The following is an 18,685-nucleotide window of genomic DNA, read 5'->3' on the forward strand; positions in this document are numbered from 1 at the left end:
GTAAATGTCGGATTTCCACATTAATTATAAGATAAGTATGTTAAGATTACACAGTTTCTTCAAAGATTAAATAGAAATAAAAACCTTAACACTTTAAAAATTGCAACATAATTGAAGGTTAATTTTATAATTAAATCAAAAGATAGTAATATGAAAGCACTTATAAATCAAAACATGAATATATGGAATAATAATTAGGAAAAAGGAAAGATATGTGGACTCAAAAGAAGAGTAAAAGTTTCACGGGGCGCCTTATTTTATCGGCCCCAATTAAGTTGTACCCACTTTTTAAAAAAGCTTAAGTATCTAAAGTACAGACAACTTCAGCCCCCTCCTCCCCTCTTCTTCCCCCTCCTCCTCCTCCTCCTCCTCCTCCTCCTCCTATGTGAAAACAAAGGTGACAGTGAATTTACATAGTTTTTGTGAGCAAGTTTTAAGGTGATTTATGTTGTTTTACAGTAGTGAGTTATTGTGTCGCTTCCTTCTTTCATACTACTTAGGCTTTCTTCTTCTTCTTCTTCTTCTTAAATGAGCTTATTAGATTTATTGTTGTTTTGGTAGATTGATATTTGGGATTTGTTCTTTATGATATTTGGAGGTTATGTTTCAAATTTGTACTCATTTGGAGTAGATTTAAGAGTTAAATCGTATGTTGGATTGTTAAAATTTGAAATACAAGTTTTGTTTTTGGGCAATTTGCACTTCAAACCTATTTGGTCTTAAGTGAATGAAAATATTGGTTGCACTTCACACCTATTTGACCTCAAGGGCATGCAAATGTTTGTTGCACTTCATACTTATTTGGCCTTGAGTGTAATTTTTGCACTTTAGACTTAATTGACCTTAAGTGCATTGCATTCTAAACTTTTTTTTCTTTAACTACGGACTCGATAAGTTTGAAGTTGATCCTAAAGTGGATAGTCTTATAAACTTTTGTGCAAATTAGGTATAACTTCAATGGTGACCCCAAAACTGAGTATAGATGCAAGTGATTATTACACAAATAGCCGATCAAATTCAATTTTTATTTTTTTATAGCCGATATATACATAAATTATATATTGATTATATATATCAACTATTTTTAATTTAACAGGCGAACGACTGTTTAAGTTAATTCTTCTAGATGTGCAAATGCCCCAAAAGAAGAGGCAGGAAGTACAGCCATAAGAGAGACCCAAGAGTCCAAATGTGATGAAGGTCACTGCTTGGCCCAAAAACCCGACGTATAAATTAACACAACAGAGTCTTATTCTCCAATTCCATACGACAAGAACCAAATTCAAAATTCAAAATTCAAAATTTGTAAAATCTGAAACAGAGCAAAAATAATGGCAACAAAATCTGACATGAAAGGTTTCTACAAGCAAAAGAAGAAAGGCGGTGGCATCGCTAAACCATCCAATTCTAAATCATCATTTACGAAGAAATCCACCACCCCAAAGAACGCTGCAGCTATTGGCTCTGATGTTACTCAGCCCCCTGCACTCATCTCCCATGGCTCTCTCGATTTACAAGGTCAAATATTTTCCCTCTAATATTTCCAATTTCTTGCACCCCTTTTAAATTTTAACTTCTGTTGCGTATTTATTTTTTAGTTTTGGCCTTAGGGTTTGTTTACATATGTTTGTTGATTTTTGGTTATCTTAGGTAAATTAGGAGTTTTTTTGTACACATGCTTGTGCTTTGAGTTTTGGTCACCCTTTTGGGACGTCTAGCGGCGGAGCCAGGAATTTTAACAAGGAGATTCAAAAATTTGAACCTGCGATCTAAAAGAAATTGTTTTTGCCCTTTTTACGCAGTACAAATTTCCAATGAAGGGATTCAATTGAACCCCTTAATTTTTTAAAATCTTGCTTTTGGTTTGCTACAAGTTAGGGGTTCCTACAACTAAGTATTCCATAAACCATTATTTGCAAACGAAACCCACAAACAAACGCATAATATAAATTTTAATCCTTTTTCGATGGACGAGAGAACTAAATTATGACGAGACTAAAATGAAGACAGACTAAGAAGTAAATATGTACTTGTTGTCTCGTTTTTATTTACCTTAAAATATGATTATTAGATTAGCCAATTAGATTGATGAAATTAGGCCACAAGCAACTTGATTAAACCAATGCAATTATAATGAAAATAACGTAATAAAGTAGACAAGCTAAACAATTGAACGAAACAGATAAATAATAAGTGACAGAGGTTCTTATTGATTGATGAATGCCGCGAAATATCGTAGCAATGAGCACAAAAATTTTGATATAAGTATAGGGCATGTAAGTGAGAATGAGAATTAGACTGGGCTACAATTGTGGGGAAGAAGGGTATTTATAGGATAACCTAATCGTAACCGTCCCTAATGCCTCTCCACACGTTGGGTCCATTATCTGCAGTAAGTGTGAATCCCCTCCGTTACGCTAGCTAAGGCGCTACGCTAGCTGAGGCGTAACTGCAGGACGTGGTTAATGGGGAATTCTGAATATCCTAGCGCTCGTTGGTTCGGGGGTCTATCCAGACGCTTGTGACGGTCCGGATCCGGAACGACCGTGACTGGTATGGGTAGGATGATCCCGCAATCATCTTCCTTGGTTTTCATTCTTCGATCTAGGTGACTCTGGCTGACTTGGAAATGCTTGCCACGTGTTGACTCTCGTGCGGGCCACGTGTCGTGTACATATTTTACCAATACAGTTTTGTTGAAAAAGGGACACATTTACAACTTCTCCTTGACATATAACTGAGAAGGAACTTTCAACTTTTGACTTATTTTAATTAATTAGGAAATAGGGAAAACATTCTTCACTTTGGTTTAATTTTGGAAGAAAAAAGGAAATGAAGAAAACATTATTTGAGTTCTGTTAAATCTTTGGGAAGTTGATACTTGTGCTTTACTATTCTTTTCACTAATTAGAGTTAGAGAATCTCTTTAAGTGAAGGGTTCAAGCAAGATTGTGGATAGTCTAACCTACTTTTATGTCGGTTGCGGGTGCAGCTCTTCTAGTCTGTATTGACTGACTAGAGACTAGGACTACTCAGCAGCTTTTTGTATATTAGTGATTTATGGTATAGTTAAGATACGTGCCAGTTGGACCAGACACCACTGTTATAAAAAAATAAAAAGAAGAAGCTTTTTGTAAAGTAGTCACTCGGTAAAAAGGGGCTATAGAGGAGATTTATTCTAAGGTCCTAAGATAACTTTTCCCAAGATCTGATTTTTTTGAGATAGAATAATTACTTTTGTCTTTCTTCCAGTTTTAGCCAATTATCTAATTTCTCAATTTCTTTTTTCGTTTTGTTTGAATTTCTTCTTTAAGATACTTTTTTCCTCTTAATTGAAAAATGTTTGAAGAGTGTGCATACACAAAAGTTTTAGTAGAAAATCACATGTCTATAATTTTTGTGGATTCAATGAAATTGAACTCGTCCAGGAACTGGCATCTCTCTTGTTGAACGCTTGCCGCAGTCCTTATGCCTATGGACTTGCCATACTAACATGAGGTTTTTCATATCTTCAATCAATTAGCAAGTCATATATGAATTCTATGATTCAAAAGAACTAATTTGTCAAGATATCTTTGGGCAAAATGTTATCCTATGGAACAATGGGCTATATTCTGGGGTTGGATTGGAGAGGTCAAAGTTGTTATTTTCTCGTTTATAACCTTTAGTTATTACTATAGATGTATTAAAAACATGGCTTCTAAAATTGGCTTGTCAGTGTGTTTATATGGTTTAGAGAAAGGAACTTGCCACTACTTTAAAATTTTAATTAAAAACGATGCGCCAGAACAGTTGCATAATTATAATCAACCAGGTAGGAATGGAAACATCTGCTTACCAGGCATGATATACTATTATACTAAAGTAAACTGGAACAAACAGTCTATCACCATTAGCAACTTCCCTCAGAAAAGTTTAGCAGGGAAATGACCACTGAGATATGTTTCTGTTTCATTGGTGACATTTTGGTTTAATAGCTTTGGAAGCAAAATAAGGAATGTACAGTTTGTGGACACTACTCGAATCTTTCTTTTCTTTTGGTATTGAACTTGCAAAACGTAGTGCTGAATTGTTAAATTCTGAAGTTTTGCTCTTTTTTTTCTCTTGTTTCTCTAATATATTTTGTGATCTGAAGAGGTTGCTTTTGTGTCCCTTGCAATTACCAAATCTGCAGATGATTATGATCAGAATGAGGAAGTGTTGAGGCAATTTGACATGAATATGACTTATGGGCCATGCCTTGGAATGAGCAGGCTGGACAGGTGGGAGCGTGCTAAGCGACTTGGTTTGAATCCTCCAACAGATGTGGAACGTCTTTTAAGGTCTAGCAAGGTTCGCCATGAGTCCCTGTGGGATGGTCGCGTTTAGCCCCCTTCTGCATCGTATGGGTCTTTTGGTTTAAGTCTAGTTGCCATCCCTCTTTTGTTTTCCCTTTTCCTTTGGGGTTTTAACGGAATTTGTGTAAAAAGATGTACAGCAGCTGGCTGTACTGTACTATTAGTATCTTAGATATGCTCTACTTGACTGTAATTTTAATGTGATTCGCCTTGAAATTTTCTCTTCTCGTGTGATTTTAATTTTAACGTGTTCCCCTTGAAAGTCTTCTCATACCGTTACTGTTTTTCATCAAAATCCATCAACTTGAAATAGTTGATGGATAAGAGATAAATTTGTAGCAATGTTGAGTAAGAGACTTTGGAGCAGTTTCATGCCAGTGCAACGGACACACCAGTCACTAGTTCAACCATTTTATTTGTGTCAATTTGACAACAGTTTGACTTGCTTTTTAGTGTTGTGCTCATTGCTAGGATCGGAATACTCATGCGGAAGCTAACAAAGCAAACATTAAACGACGGTAAATCAGATAACAAACGAGAAATATACCAAAAAGAGATACAAATATTTAATGTGGTTCGGTCAATTAGCCTACATTTATGAATAGTACTCAACTCATTTCTCATCCAAGAGTTATTATATCTTAAAAGGATATTAATCTACAGTTTAACAGCTATGTTACAAAAATACAACACTTACAATAGTATGATACAACACATGTATCAATGAAAAAATTCACAAATTCTTACTTGTCTGTTGACTGCATTAGTGTACCCTGCATAGAAAGAACACACAAAATGCTGATAGTACTTTTTAAATAATTGATTCCTACAGAAGATAGAGGTGTAAGAATTATCCCGGTCAATTAACCTACATTTATGAATACACAATGTATAGAATTAAAAGAATTATAATATAATATTTTTTAACAGAAAAAAATAAAATAAACTTGCAAACTCAGCGTAATACTATATAGCATTAGGAGAGATTAATGTCTCCACATATGTTACAGCCCAATTGAGACAAAGTGATTCTTCAAGCTCAACTACTTTAACCTTTTGGAAGTGTCGTTTCGAATCATATATCACAAATTCAGTTTTATCCCTCAGAAATAACATATCTCCATCCCTAATAAATCCCACAGGCTGCATCCAAAATCTGTCATTCCAAATACACGGAATTATAATTGTCAACATTATATTCCAACTACAACTCATTCCATTCTTTTTCATACACCAAACTTCAAAATCAACCATCTTATTAACAGGGCTCAAAAACTTAGCTAAAAAAAGACTTTCTCCTATAGTAAATAGAGTTTCACTGACAATCCCTAAATCCTCGTCCGGACATAATATTTCCTCAAATTTTTCATTTTTCAAACATAGACTTAGAATAAATTTCTTCCCCTTTTTATGGCTAATCATGTAAACAATTCCATCAGCTATAACCATGGCTCTATCATAGTACGTGTCACGAGGCAACTTGCCCATCAATTTCCACGAATCATTTTTCGTCGAAAATATTTGAATATTATGACCACCTTGAGAAACTTTAGGCCCTACTCTAACTATTTTGTAATCTTCCAAAGTAGAAACATAACCTAAACCATAAACTATTTTGTCATTCTCTAAAGAAGAACTATACCGTAAATCATATGATCGCTCCTTCTCAATTTGGATTGCGCGAGGGATTGTTCTTGATTCTCTGATCGTCGGGTTCCAAAGAATAATTTTATCATAAGAGAAAGCTAGAAGAAATAAACCATATTTGCAAGAACTGACCACAAATTCTCTAGTCAATGTATGGTTGATTTTTGGAGGATGTTCAAGAAGAGAAATACCGGAATCATGTTGAAACGGGGCGTCTATGGAGTAGTACTGTTGGCAATGGTATTGGTACTTTATACAAGCCAAAAATATTTTATGGAAATTTGTATCATTTTTGTAACGATCATAATGTTGTTTGATGAATTGACGATCTTCAATTAGAGAACGCCATGATTTGCAAACGCAATTGAACCTTAGAATAGAACTCACAGGAAGTTTTATCAATATATCAATGGTGATATCACGGGGAAAGTTATCAGGCATTCTAATGGCTATAAGGTTTTGGGTTTGAGCTGTGCTACTTTGATGTGGAATTGTTTTGCTAGGATTAGGGTTTTAATATTAAGTGAAAAGAAACCAAATTATTAACGTTGCGTTTTTTGTGGGAATTAAAACAAACTATTAACGCCGATTTTTGCCTTTTCAGTTTTCCTTTTATTTTTCTTTAGTAAGTTCTACTTCCAAATTAACCGATATATATATATATATATATATATATATATATATATATATATATATATATATATATATATAAAAATTGTGGAAAATAACTTGATTATAATATTTTTCACCCAAATTAATTATTAGATCTACCAAAGTATTATATTGTTTATCGTCTGTATGTAATATATGTTCTCTACCCTAAAATTACTGAATTCTCTTTTAATATTCTATATTTTTTTTCTAGATATATTCTTAAGTCTAAATATTCTAAATTCTTTAATTTATCTATTTTAATTAGCCTAGTGATATCCAAATTTTTCTGCTTTTTAAAAATTGTATTCTTTGCTCTTCATAAATTATATCACTTTCTAATTCTTGTATTTCCCAATCTTAAGCGTATATGTTCTGGTCACTAATAATAATCTATACTAATAGATTTGATGTCATATGAATTCTTAATTCTGATTCTTTTATTTGTTGAGCTAGTTTTGAGGTTGTTGTTAAAAGTTTTTTTTAACTTTTTTGAGTATTTTTATTAATTTTATTTTTTCTGCTATATCTCTGTTTAAAATCCAATAATTAAAGGCTATTTGTTTAGTCAAATGACGTTGTCTCATAAGTATAGTCTATCCTAAAGAAAAATGTTCTATTTTACTTCTAAGTGTTCTAATATATTCCTTTTCTTGTATAATATCGTTATTAACTCTTTGAATTTTCCGAGTAAGGAAACCTTTATAATTAAACCTATTATCTATATTGATTATATCTAGATCAACTAGGGGTGGGCGTCGACCGGTTCAGTTCGGTTTTCATGAAGTTCGGTTTGTTCGGTTTTCGATTTTCTGTTTGGTGCACCAATAACCGAACCAAAATTAGTTCGGTTTCTTCGGTTGTTGCTAATTCGGTTCGGTTGATTTTCGGTTCAATTCGGTCGGTTTGGTCTTGTCGTATTGAGCTTTTAAATCGAATTTTTTCTACTAAAAATATGACTAATTTCATGTTTTAGTGCAACTAAAACTCGAAAACGCGATTATATCATTCATATAATAAAATATTTCTAATTAAAATATGAAAATACCAGAATTATCATAAATATATTGGTATTATTATGTTATTATACCATTTTATATAATTAATACTTATTTAGAAAAAAAAAAAAAGAAATGGTTTGGATGGGATATGGAAAAAGCGTGATTACAAGTGAGAGATTTTGTTTGCTATAAGTTTCTGATATGGAAAGAAATATTCTGTTGTCATCTATGTAAATCTCCTTATGATCCTAGGATTATGTGATTTTGGTTGAAACCGTGCCTAGTTTTAAAACTTTCTCCAAATAAAAAGGGATAATTTTTGAATGTGGGACTTTATTTATGTTTGGGCTTCAAATTTTATAATGTAAATATGTAGAAAAGTTGGGCTAGACAACTTAAAAAGAGCCCAGAGGTTAGGACCCATATTAGAAAACTTCGGTTTTTCGGTTTAACTGAAAACCGAAGTTGCAAAATCGAGCACCGAACCGAACACCGAAATTATAGAAAACATAAACCGCAAACCGACCGAATAAGCCGAAAAATCGAAACCGAATAAATCGAAATTTACGATTCGGTCAGTTTTTTTGATTCGGCCGGTATTATGCTCACCCCAAAGATCAACTTCTTCTGGACTATTCAGATACTGTTCTAGTTTTGTTTTATATTCTATTATGCTTTGAATTCTGTCTAGAGTGAGATATATTAAGTGATGGTGATAGCTTATATATCTAGTGAAAATATGTTATTTCATAAATTTGTAGTCCTAAAACCTTCTAACTCTGATACCAAAAAGAAATGAATAATTTCAAAAAAGAAAAAAAATGATAAAATAGAAGATATAGTTAACACTAGAAAAATTCTTTCAAGACAAAGACAAACAAGACAAACATATTATCAAAAATTCCAGTCCATAAATAAATTCCAGTCCAAAAATATTCCAAGATCGGGTGAATATGGTAATTACGAAAATGAAAACTACCTAAACTATCAAGATGCTCAAGATCCAAATGATAACTCGAAAATGAGTTTCGACTCGATAGCTCTACATAATCTTGACACGTAGAATAAATTTTTAAGAACAAAACAAAAGACAAGACAACAAATAGTGAAGAATCGCTCTGGCACAAGAGGTACAATAATGCAAAAGACATGTGAAGAAAGAAGAAATAACATAAAGTAGTGCTGAAAAGACTTTAGAGTCTTTGAATGAAAAAAATAATTTCAAAGTGACAAATAAAAATGAATCATCTCTCCTCAAGTCATGTGACGATGGGGCTAATGAAGTACCCAGCAAGGCTAGAAAAGAAAGGATTCTAAATATGTTTGAAATCCGTTTTAAAATTTGTTCCAAAGAATCGACTATATAGAAAGAGAGAATAAAGAAGAGGGACACAACTACAAGTCCATATGAAGAAAACATCCAATATTTCCTTCATCACCCACCATTCTCCAACACCCTTTGTAATATATTTTCCTATGTATGCTTTAGTATTTTCTATCTCAAGCCTGTAAAATAAATAAAGCTTTATGCTTTAGTGTGCAAGTTTTTTATTTCAAAGTCCAGTAAACTCTTTCGGGTTCACCGAAAGGGCAATCTCTCTCCGGTAAACATGTAAGCTACTATTTTTATCTAAAAATTATGTTTCTGTTTATTACCCCGAATTTATTTATAGTTTTATATTATGTATTTAATTTCTTAATTGCTATTATGTATTTAATTTTATCAGTTTGTAAATAACTAAAAACTACTCTATATAAGTATATGGTTATCTTTCCAACTTCTTAATAAATCTGATGGATTAATCTGTAAATTTCTAGGAGAGACCGGTTAAGATTAAATATTACCACAATGGTATTAAAATGGGCAAATATGTTTAACTGCGGCTTAAAGAAAGAGGATTTAAGAAAAAAGGTTGGAGAGAAGAGATGAACATAGTAAAAAAAAGAAAGTATACATTACGGGGTAATGTCAGTTCATAATTTTGATAAATTATTAACAATACAAGTTTATAAATTAAGAAAGAGGGAGTACCGAGTAGGATTTTACAATCATAAAGTTATCACCCTTTATCATTCCCCAATCACTTTTTACATACCCCTTATAATATATATATATATATATATATATATATATATATATATATATATATATAGGTAATGTCAGTTCATAATTTTGATAAATTATTAACAATACAAGTTTATAAATTAAGAAAGAGGGAGTACCGAGTAGGATTTTACAATCATAAAGTTATCACCCTTTATCATTCCCCAATCACTTTTTACATACCCCTTATAATATATATATATATATATATATATATATATATATATATATCATGTACTAAAATTAGCAAATATATAACAAGAAACCATGTGAGTCATTAGCCTAGTGCTTCAGATTTTAAAGTAGGAAATAGTAGTGGAATCAGACACCATATAGAATTCGTATTTAGATGGCAATGGCCGTTGAACCAAGTTTATTGCAACATTTAAGTCAATTATGCCTAGCTAAAGTAAAAAATAAATAAAATTGAATACAACATTTATTAATCAAAACGTTTCAATTTGAAATTTAACCATGCACAATTTATTTCTACTAATGTCTTATAATTTTAAAATCGATTGTGTACATTAAAACCGAAAAAATATCATAAAAAATATGATTGACTAAATGGGTAATAGTTTAAGGGAATGAAAAAGGAAAACAAATCAGAAATAGTTCGATTTACAACCAGTAATTGAAAAATAGCCACAGTTTGAAAAATAATCAAAATTTAGTCACTTTTTTCATGTAAAGATAAAATCTGAACAAAAACATCCTTATAAATCAGGAAAAATTCCAGCATAATGTGATGAAATTTTATAATGTGCTGGAGTTCCAACATAATATGCTGAAAGTTTATACGAAGGAGCTCCATAATCCAGCTATTTTTTAATAACTTTGCAAATGATGGTTATTTTTCGATTACCGGTCCGAAAACTAGTTAGTCCATACTATTTTTACAATAAAAAAAGATTATAGCCCCAATTGAACAAATTTCACTCGCGCAACCACTATTTCAGTTTTCACCCGTGTAGCCAAATATATATCTTGCAACAATTTTTATACATCTTTATATATTATTATACATCCTTGAGCCGAGGGTCTATCGAAAACAGACGCTCTACCTTCTCAAAACTTCTCAAGGTAGGGATAATGTCTGCTTATACATTACTCTCCCCAGATTACATTCGGTAGATTACACTGAATTTTTTTTTTTTATGTTATTGTTGTATATATTATTATACAATATTATACGCTTCTTATAAAATAATGTATCAACCTTGTATAAAAGTGTATAATAGTTTGTATATACAAAATTATAAGTGATACAAAATTATAAGTGATACAAGATTATACCAAAAACTGAGCTTTTTCTCCTACTAAATTAACTTCAACTCATGAAACTCTATTCAAAATGGGTAAAAAGCATCACCAAATGGATCCCAAAATTTAGAACAAGCTTTACCCAAATAATTTCATCAATATTAAGCAACACCCGCTTGATTTCCTTTAATAAATTCTTAGACATAGAATACAAGCTCTCAAAGAAATTCCAACTTTACCTTACAAAACTCCATTCCAAAAGGGTCTAATACATATATTATCAATGCGAGAAAAAAAAAAAAAACCTAAGCAATGGTGGGTCCTAAGTTGATGCCGCGTAATTCTAAGCAATGGTGCTCTCCCACTTCTCTTCTTTTGATATTCCGAAACCTTTGCATTTTACAACGCCCCCTTCTTCTCTCCCCATTACCCTTCTTCAAAAATGCTAATTTTCCATGTTCCATTTTTTCCTCTTTTTGGAAACCCTTTTCCAAAAATAGCAATTCTTCAAGCCTCAAAACCAGGTTCAATTTCAAGAACCAAACATACAAACAGGTACGTCTTGGCTAAAGAATTTTCTTTTACCCTTGTTCCATTTCAGAAAGTTTGTTAATTTTTTGAAAATGTTATGTTTGTGGAGTTAAGGAAAAAGATTGTCTTTATCAATTGTTAGCTGACTTTTTGCCTCAATATTTCTTGAAACTGTTATATTTTTTTGATGGTTTATTAGAAATTCTCTAAGATTGGTGAACTTGTCTTATTTTTTGTGATTATTGATCAATTTTTGTGGATAATTGTATTTTATGTATACATAGTTGCTGTTAAGAAAGAAGGACTTCCATTTTGGTTGTGAATATTGAATAATATTTATTTATAATGATTGACCAAATTTCAAGTTAATAACCTTTTGTTTCTGGTTGTTCAGTTGGTATTTCGTGTGGTGGTAGAAGCGTTGGAAGCAAAAAGGCTAGTTATATACAATACCCTTTTGGATTGAGTTTGTACATAGACTAAATTATTTGGCGTCACGAGCACATAGTAGAAGTTTCAAGAAGCTTTGGACCATTGGTGTTATGAATTTTGTTAAACGTTTTAGCAGTAACGGCCAAACTATTAGAGAAGACCATGACCTGTGAGTCTTGTGGAATTTCAGGCCAAGAAGTTGGCAATGTTGTTCCGCGTGATGAAAATTGTGATGACAGGCGTAGGCATAATGTGTCCGTGCAAACAGGCGAAGAGTTTTCAGAGGAATTTCTTAGAAAAAGTGTGACACCAAGAAAAACAAATATAGTAAGAGATACAGAACAAAATCAGCCAGCTAGAGGTGTTTCTAATCTATCTCAAGATTGCCGTCTTGTCTCTAAGGAACTTCATGACCTCCTTGGGATAAAGAGAAGAGATTCTGACTGCAGTACAGAATTTTCGGATTATTCTCCTAGGCTAGCACATGCAGCGGAAGGTGAAAAGAACACTTATTTTGATACGACAAGCAGATGTAACGAGGAATATAGTGTTAGTGGACGACAACCTTCTCGGTTCTCAGATGAGAGGAATAGAGATATATTAGAGTCCCCTCATGCACCGGAAGGTGAAAAGAACACTTACTTGGAGAGTTGTGCCAATGGAAAGATGAGATTGCTGTGCAGCTATGGGGGTAGGATTTTACCAAGGCCGAACGATGGAAAGCTTAGATATGTGGGTGGGGAGACGAGAATTATATCAATTAGGAAGAACTTAACTTTTAATGAGCTTGTGAATAAGACAACAGCGATATGTAATCAACCTCATACAATTAAGTATCAGCTTCCTGAAGAAGATCTTGATGCACTTGTATCCGTGTCGTCTGATGAGGATCTTCAGCACATGATCGAGGAATATCACGACTTGGGAAAAAGTTCTCAAAGGCTACGGTTATTTATTGTGACTTGTGCTGATTCTGAGGGACCTTGTTCCTTTGAAGCAATGACATTACAGCAAAGTGAAGCTGATTATCAGTACGTCGTTGCAGTAAATGGAATGCTTGAGCCAGGTCATCGTAGAAGCTCTAGCAGGGGTACATTTGGAAATGCACTGGACTACAGTCCAATTTGCCAAAGAGATTCCCCAACTTATCTCCAGTTTGATAACCATAATAGAGGTAATTCTATGAATGTGAAGTTTCTGCTCCGAAATCCCAGTTCTTCTTATGTTAACTTATCTCAGGTCCCCTCTACTTCATATGTTCAATCGTCTCCTTTATCTCCAGCAGCATTTCAGATCAAAGATCCTAACCGTTCCCATGTCTTTTTATATGATAATGTTGCAAGTCTTGATGTTCCTGATGCCGGTAGTCCATATACCATAGAGGAACCACTATATGAAAATTCCTATCATGTTGATACCACAGGCTACTATTATAATTGTCCTCTTGATAGGACAAATTACCCTAGTAAAGAGTCCGTGCCTTCTACGCAGTTTGGTCAAACAGAGTTGGATTCTAAGAGGCTAATGTCAGACAAAACGGCAATGCATTTAGAAAAGTTTAACTTTTCTCAAGTATCTGATATTCAAGCTACATCGGGTTTCAGCATGCATCGTGATGTCACTGAATCACGATTGGCTGAGAGGCCCAATGTATCTGCAGAAGAATCAATCAGCCCGTCTCCTTCAGATTTTCTACCTGAAAAATCTCCATCACTTGCAATGTCTAGTTCATCACAAGAGTGGTCAATGAAAGAGCATGAGGTGAGAGATGAAAATCACCGAATTGCCAAGAAGGAGAATCAACCAAATATAGAAGCAAGAGAACGCAACAGAGAGTATCTAGACCCTCCTTCCGATAAGTGCCGTAGAAGCTCTGAGGTTAATACAAGCAACATACCAACTGTTAACACCATGGAACACAAGTTGAAATTGCCAAAAATTCTATGCTACCCGGAGTCAGCATCAGATCCCCAAATACTAGGGGAAAAACACACTTCCCAAAATACTATGAGCAATGTAACAGACTCCTACAGATTTTATAAGCCACAGCCTTCAATATTAAAGGATAGTCGTGGCCTCCAAAACATGCATTCTGTGCCATTTTCATCCGAGGAATCTAGTTTTTATTTGGATTGGAGAAATCCCCTTACCAGTGATATATCACTTCCAAATTCAGCTACAGATGTGGCTTACACTCATGAGGTCTCTTTCCACCGGAAACTTGCGGATGGTCCTCATAAAACTATGGAAAAGGGAAATGCTGATGGAATTTCAGCAGCATCCACATTACCAGAAATTGCTGTTATTGTGGAAGATGTAACTGATAGTGTGCCTCCCGATATCCCCTTATCTTCAACAGTAATCCCACATGTGCAAGATGAACCTAGTGATGGGATTCCATCTTCTGAAGAAGAAACTGACGCCGAGAGTGTTGTTGAAGAATCTGATTATGTAATAATTTCTTTCTCGATTCATTGGTATCAGGTCTCATTTGGTTTTGTGGAAAAAACTTGACTATTTCATGAATCTGTAGGCTGTCAAAATTGGTTCTAATGGAAAGGAAGAATCTGTCTCTGATGCTGCCATCATTGAAAAGGAAGCCGGGATCTATGGCTTGCAGGTCCAGAACTAATTCTGTTAAAGAATAAAATCTAATATTTGATTATGATATATAGTGAATGCTACCTTTTTCCCTATCTCTTCTTACTAATTTTGACCATGAATTCGGATATTGAATATTTAATTTTTTCCAAATAAAATTTATATATTTGGAAAGTACATAAAAAGTACTATAAGTCACACTAATTAATAATTTAAAAGACATATGAAAAAATCGTGATTAAAAAAAAACTAGTTTGACTCTGAAATCCGAAATGCATCAAACAAATTGGGACGGAGGGAGTATTCTTTATGCATTTGATCTTTCAACTTCAGTAGTTTACCTACGACTATATCACAGTGAAAGAAGCAGGGGCAGACAGGACAACATTCTTAAGTTTCACTTTTATTTCCAATCACATAAACAAGAAAGAATGAGTGAAGCAATTAATGCAGATGGGGCTGATCCTTTCGAGAATTCTGAAAGTGTCTTTCCTGACACAGTTAACATATGCGCTTAATTTCTCAACAAAAATCTAATGTTTGAGCTGTTTGTGGTCATAAACTGTTATGTGTATAATGGAATTAATGAAAACTTGAACTTTGAATTTACCTTGCTTTCCTTATTAAGATTTTACATCACTTATAGAGAGGATGTTTCTCAATTTGAACTAAAATCAGTGAGTTACTACTCGCAGATCATAAGAAACAGTGATCTTGAAGAGCTACTAGAATTAGGATCAGGAACATATGGAACAGTATATCATGGGAAGTGGAGGGGAACAGATGTTGCAATCAAGAGAATAAAACAAAGTTGTTTTGCTGGGAGTTCATCTGAGCAAGAACGACTGGTACGCCCCGACTCAACTTCAGAGAGTCAATTTTGCATTTAGATATGGATGGAAATGTAATATTCCTTTGTCATGCAAAGACAAGTTACTGAGAAATAAATCAACCATATTGACTAATTCTTCGTCACGTGAATAACTCTAAGAAGAAAAGAAAAATGTTTCTCATAATCATCAATTGGTAAATGTCTAGTTACTGTGTTTTGCAGATCAAAGAATTCTGGAGAGAGGCTAAGATCCTCTCCAAGCTTCACCATCCAAATATAGTGGCTCTCTATGGGGTGGTTCCGGATGGACCTGGTGGAACGGTGGCTACAGTTACTGAATACATGATCAATGGATCGTTAAGGCATGTCCTGGCTAGGAAGGATCGGTGAGTTTGCTGCTTCTCATTTCCACTTATTCGTAGTTTCAACTATTCTTGCCAATGACACTAATCCATTCAGTGATTTTGACCCATGGAATTACTCAGTTCTTGCAGAGCGCTTGATCGGCGGAAAAAACTTATGCTGGCGCTAGATGCAGCTTTTGGCATGGAGTACCTGCATTTGAAAAATATTGTTCATTTCGATTTGAAATGTGAAAACTTGCTTGTCAACTTGGGAGATCCACAGCGCCCTGTGTGCAAGGTAATGGTCAAATTTTGTGTCTGTTTTGATTATGAAATTCCAGGCACCTCTCAAGTGTTGCTTTATCTGGCGTATAGCCAGTAGCCAGCAAATTGAATTTTAAATTCTGAAAGATGTAAAATGGTTCGTGTCTATTTCGATGTATTAAGATGATTTGACTAACAGTGTTCCTTTTAAACATGTAACCTGACACTTAAATTTTTCAGGTTGGTGATTTTGGATTATCTCGAATTAAGAGAAATACCCTTGTTTCGGGTGGTGTTAGAGGAACACTTCCGTGGATGGCGCCGGAGCTATTAAATGGAAACAGCAGTCGGGTTTCAGAAAAAGTAAGATCTTTTTTTCTGTATGCTTAACTTCAAACCGGAGAAGGGGAGCCTTCACGTAACTGTTAAAGTTGCTGCCATGTGACCAGGAGGTCATGGGTTTGAGCCGAGGAAACAACCTTCTTGCAGAAATGCAGGGTAAGGCTGCGTACAATAGACCCTTGTGGTTCGGCCCTTCCCCGGACCCCGCGGATAACGGGAGCTTAGTGCACTGGGTTGCCCTTTTTTTAAACTTCAAACTGGACCATTAAGTACTTTTATATCCCAGATATGAAGAAATGCCGTTAATCTGTTTGGCAGGTGGATGTGTTTTCCTTTGGCATCACAATGTGGGAGATCTTGACAGGAGAGGAGCCGTACGCAAACCTGCATTGTGGTGCTATTATCGGTAAGCTTCTAATTTAGTACCTAATTATGGAATTTTAAGAATAGACTTGCAGTTGCCTTTCGATGATAAAGCACGTATTTACACTGTCATTAACTGCAGAGTTACATTCTTATAGGATGTTGTGTCTTTGACAATTTGGTTTAGCCTTCCATAAGCTGATGATTATAGAAGAAATTCTGTTGCTGTCATGCTTGCCGTATAACATTTAAGTAATCTGGAACTTCATTAGATCTATCCGTAGTTTCCCACTGTGTACAAAACTGTTGATGTGGGATGTAGTGGATAAGACCAAAAAGAGGACAATGCTTTTGAATTTCTGAAATGTCCCCTTGGCTCTATTAATTACAACTTGGGGAATTAAAAAACAGTTTCTATTTTTCACTATAGAAATTTGTGCTTTATGGTACATTTATGTAGTTTCTGAAAATGTAAATGGAATCAATGCCTCAATTTTCACAAGAATTTAGATGCATTGACCTTGCGCCTCCATTCTTTTTGCGACAGAGGAAATATTTTGTCCTTTCATATGTTTTTGTATTGTAAGACAAAATTCATCGCACATGGAGATATACGTATAGTATATTTTTCTTTCTGCTGCATGACAATTTGAGACTCTCTGGACAAGCTTGAGATTCAAATAATTTCATAATTTGTGGATGAAGGTGGGATTGTAAATAACACACTCAGACCTCCCGTCCCACAACATTGTGATTCTGAGTGGAGAAAATTGATGGAAGAGTGCTGGTCAGCTGATCCAGAAGCAAGACCATCATTTACACAGATAACAAACAGACTGCGCGCAATGACACAAGCGCTCCAGCCAAAGACTCGAGTAAGAACATGAGATTATACATCCATGCAAGTGTAAAGAATAGTTTATATGAAAAGATAGCAATTGTCCGTTCTGTTAAAATAATAAGTTTCCTTGTGTAAAGACATGAGATTGTACATTCCATGCCAGTGTAAAGAATAATTTAAATGAAAAAAAGAATAGTAATTGTCCATTCTGTTAAAACAATCAGCTTCCCTGTGTGTAAATGATGATGAATACATCATGTTGAACACTGGATACATAAATGATATACGAGATTAGTTCTCCAATTTACTTCACTTTCCCCTCTTTATTACTGTTTATGTGCAAACTCTAAAAAATATTCACCTTCTTTAGTTCTTTTCAAGTCACTGGATATTATACACTGTGACCAATTTATGGCTTTGTTTCTATCAACATTTATCGGTTTGGGACATTTTTATGAAATCATGCTTTTATATGCATGAGGTAAGAAGTCCTTTCTCTGGGCTTCGACGATGAGGATTAGGTAAGAAGGGAAATTGTGGGATTCTATGCATGCTTTTATAAAGAGGGGGTGAGTAGGAGAGCGAAGTTGAGAGGAATAGTGTTCAATCAAATAGGATAAGCTAAGAGGGAGTGGTTGAAGAGAGCGATTAGGGAAGGAAGTGAGGTGAGGGAGGTGTTGGAGAGTTGTGCGGGTTATAAGGCCTTGGGACAGGATGACTTCACCTTGACTTTCTTTCAACAATAGATTGGAGTACGGTCGAAGGAGAGGTGATGGAACCATTGCTGCATTACAGGAGACCGGGGAATTTGAAAGAAGCCTCAAAGCATCCTTCATTGTCATCATACTGAAAAAGGAGCGAGGGATGAACATCAAGGATTACATGTTATCGATGTCTAGTGGGAAGCATCTAGAAGATAATCTCTAAAGTGGTTTCTAGTAGACTAAAGAAGGTGTTGGACGAGACATTGCCTACCTCTCAGGAGCGATCGCGGAAGGAAGGAAAATTCTAGACATAGCTTTTGTGGCAAACAAAGTGGTCGACTTGAGAAGGAAGCAGGGACAGCCAGGGATCTTACCTGGAGAATCATCATCATAGTCAATCTTTGTCTCCAATATTTTCTTGAAATGTT

At 34.4% G+C, this 18,685-nt stretch overlaps 3 protein-coding genes across 4 annotated transcripts; 2 read left to right on the top strand and 1 right to left on the bottom strand.

Moving 5' to 3' along the window:
* Positions 1-1,141: 1,141 nt before the first annotated feature.
* Positions 1,142-4,599, top strand: LOC104101704 (uncharacterized). The gene is made up of 2 exons (XM_009609202.4): positions 1,142-1,518; positions 4,175-4,599. Exons 1-2 carry the CDS (start codon positions 1,332-1,334, stop codon positions 4,366-4,368), a joined length of 381 nt encoding a protein of 126 aa, XP_009607497.1. The 5' UTR covers positions 1,142-1,331; the 3' UTR covers positions 4,369-4,599.
* Positions 4,600-5,303: 704 nt separating this feature from the next.
* LOC117278086 (F-box/kelch-repeat protein At3g23880-like) lies at positions 5,304-6,425 on the bottom strand. The gene has a single exon (XM_070184582.1). The coding sequence runs from the start codon at positions 6,423-6,425 to the stop codon at positions 5,304-5,306; it is 1,122 nt and encodes a 373-aa protein (XP_070040683.1).
* A 4,788-nt stretch (positions 6,426-11,213) lies between these two features.
* Positions 11,214-17,865, top strand: LOC104101703 (uncharacterized). Of its 2 annotated transcripts, XM_009609201.4 has the most exons (9): positions 11,214-11,558; positions 11,929-14,417; positions 14,500-14,586; positions 15,263-15,415; positions 15,622-15,785; positions 15,885-16,041; positions 16,248-16,370; positions 16,668-16,755; positions 17,418-17,865. In XM_009609201.4, exons 2-9 carry the CDS (start codon positions 12,129-12,131, stop codon positions 17,597-17,599), a joined length of 3,243 nt encoding a protein of 1,080 aa, XP_009607496.1. In that variant the 5' UTR covers positions 11,214-11,558; positions 11,929-12,128; the 3' UTR covers positions 17,600-17,865. The 2 variants fall into 2 exon arrangements, with proteins under 2 accessions (XP_009607496.1, XP_070042075.1); XM_070185974.1 differs by lacking the exon at positions 11,214-11,558 and having other exon boundaries at positions 11,908-14,417.
* Positions 17,866-18,685: the final 820 nt, after the last annotated feature.

Source organism: Nicotiana tomentosiformis, chromosome 9 (genome assembly GCF_000390325.3).
Source record: "Nicotiana tomentosiformis chromosome 9, ASM39032v3, whole genome shotgun sequence".
NCBI lineage: Eukaryota > Viridiplantae > Streptophyta > Magnoliopsida > Solanales > Solanaceae > Nicotiana > Nicotiana tomentosiformis.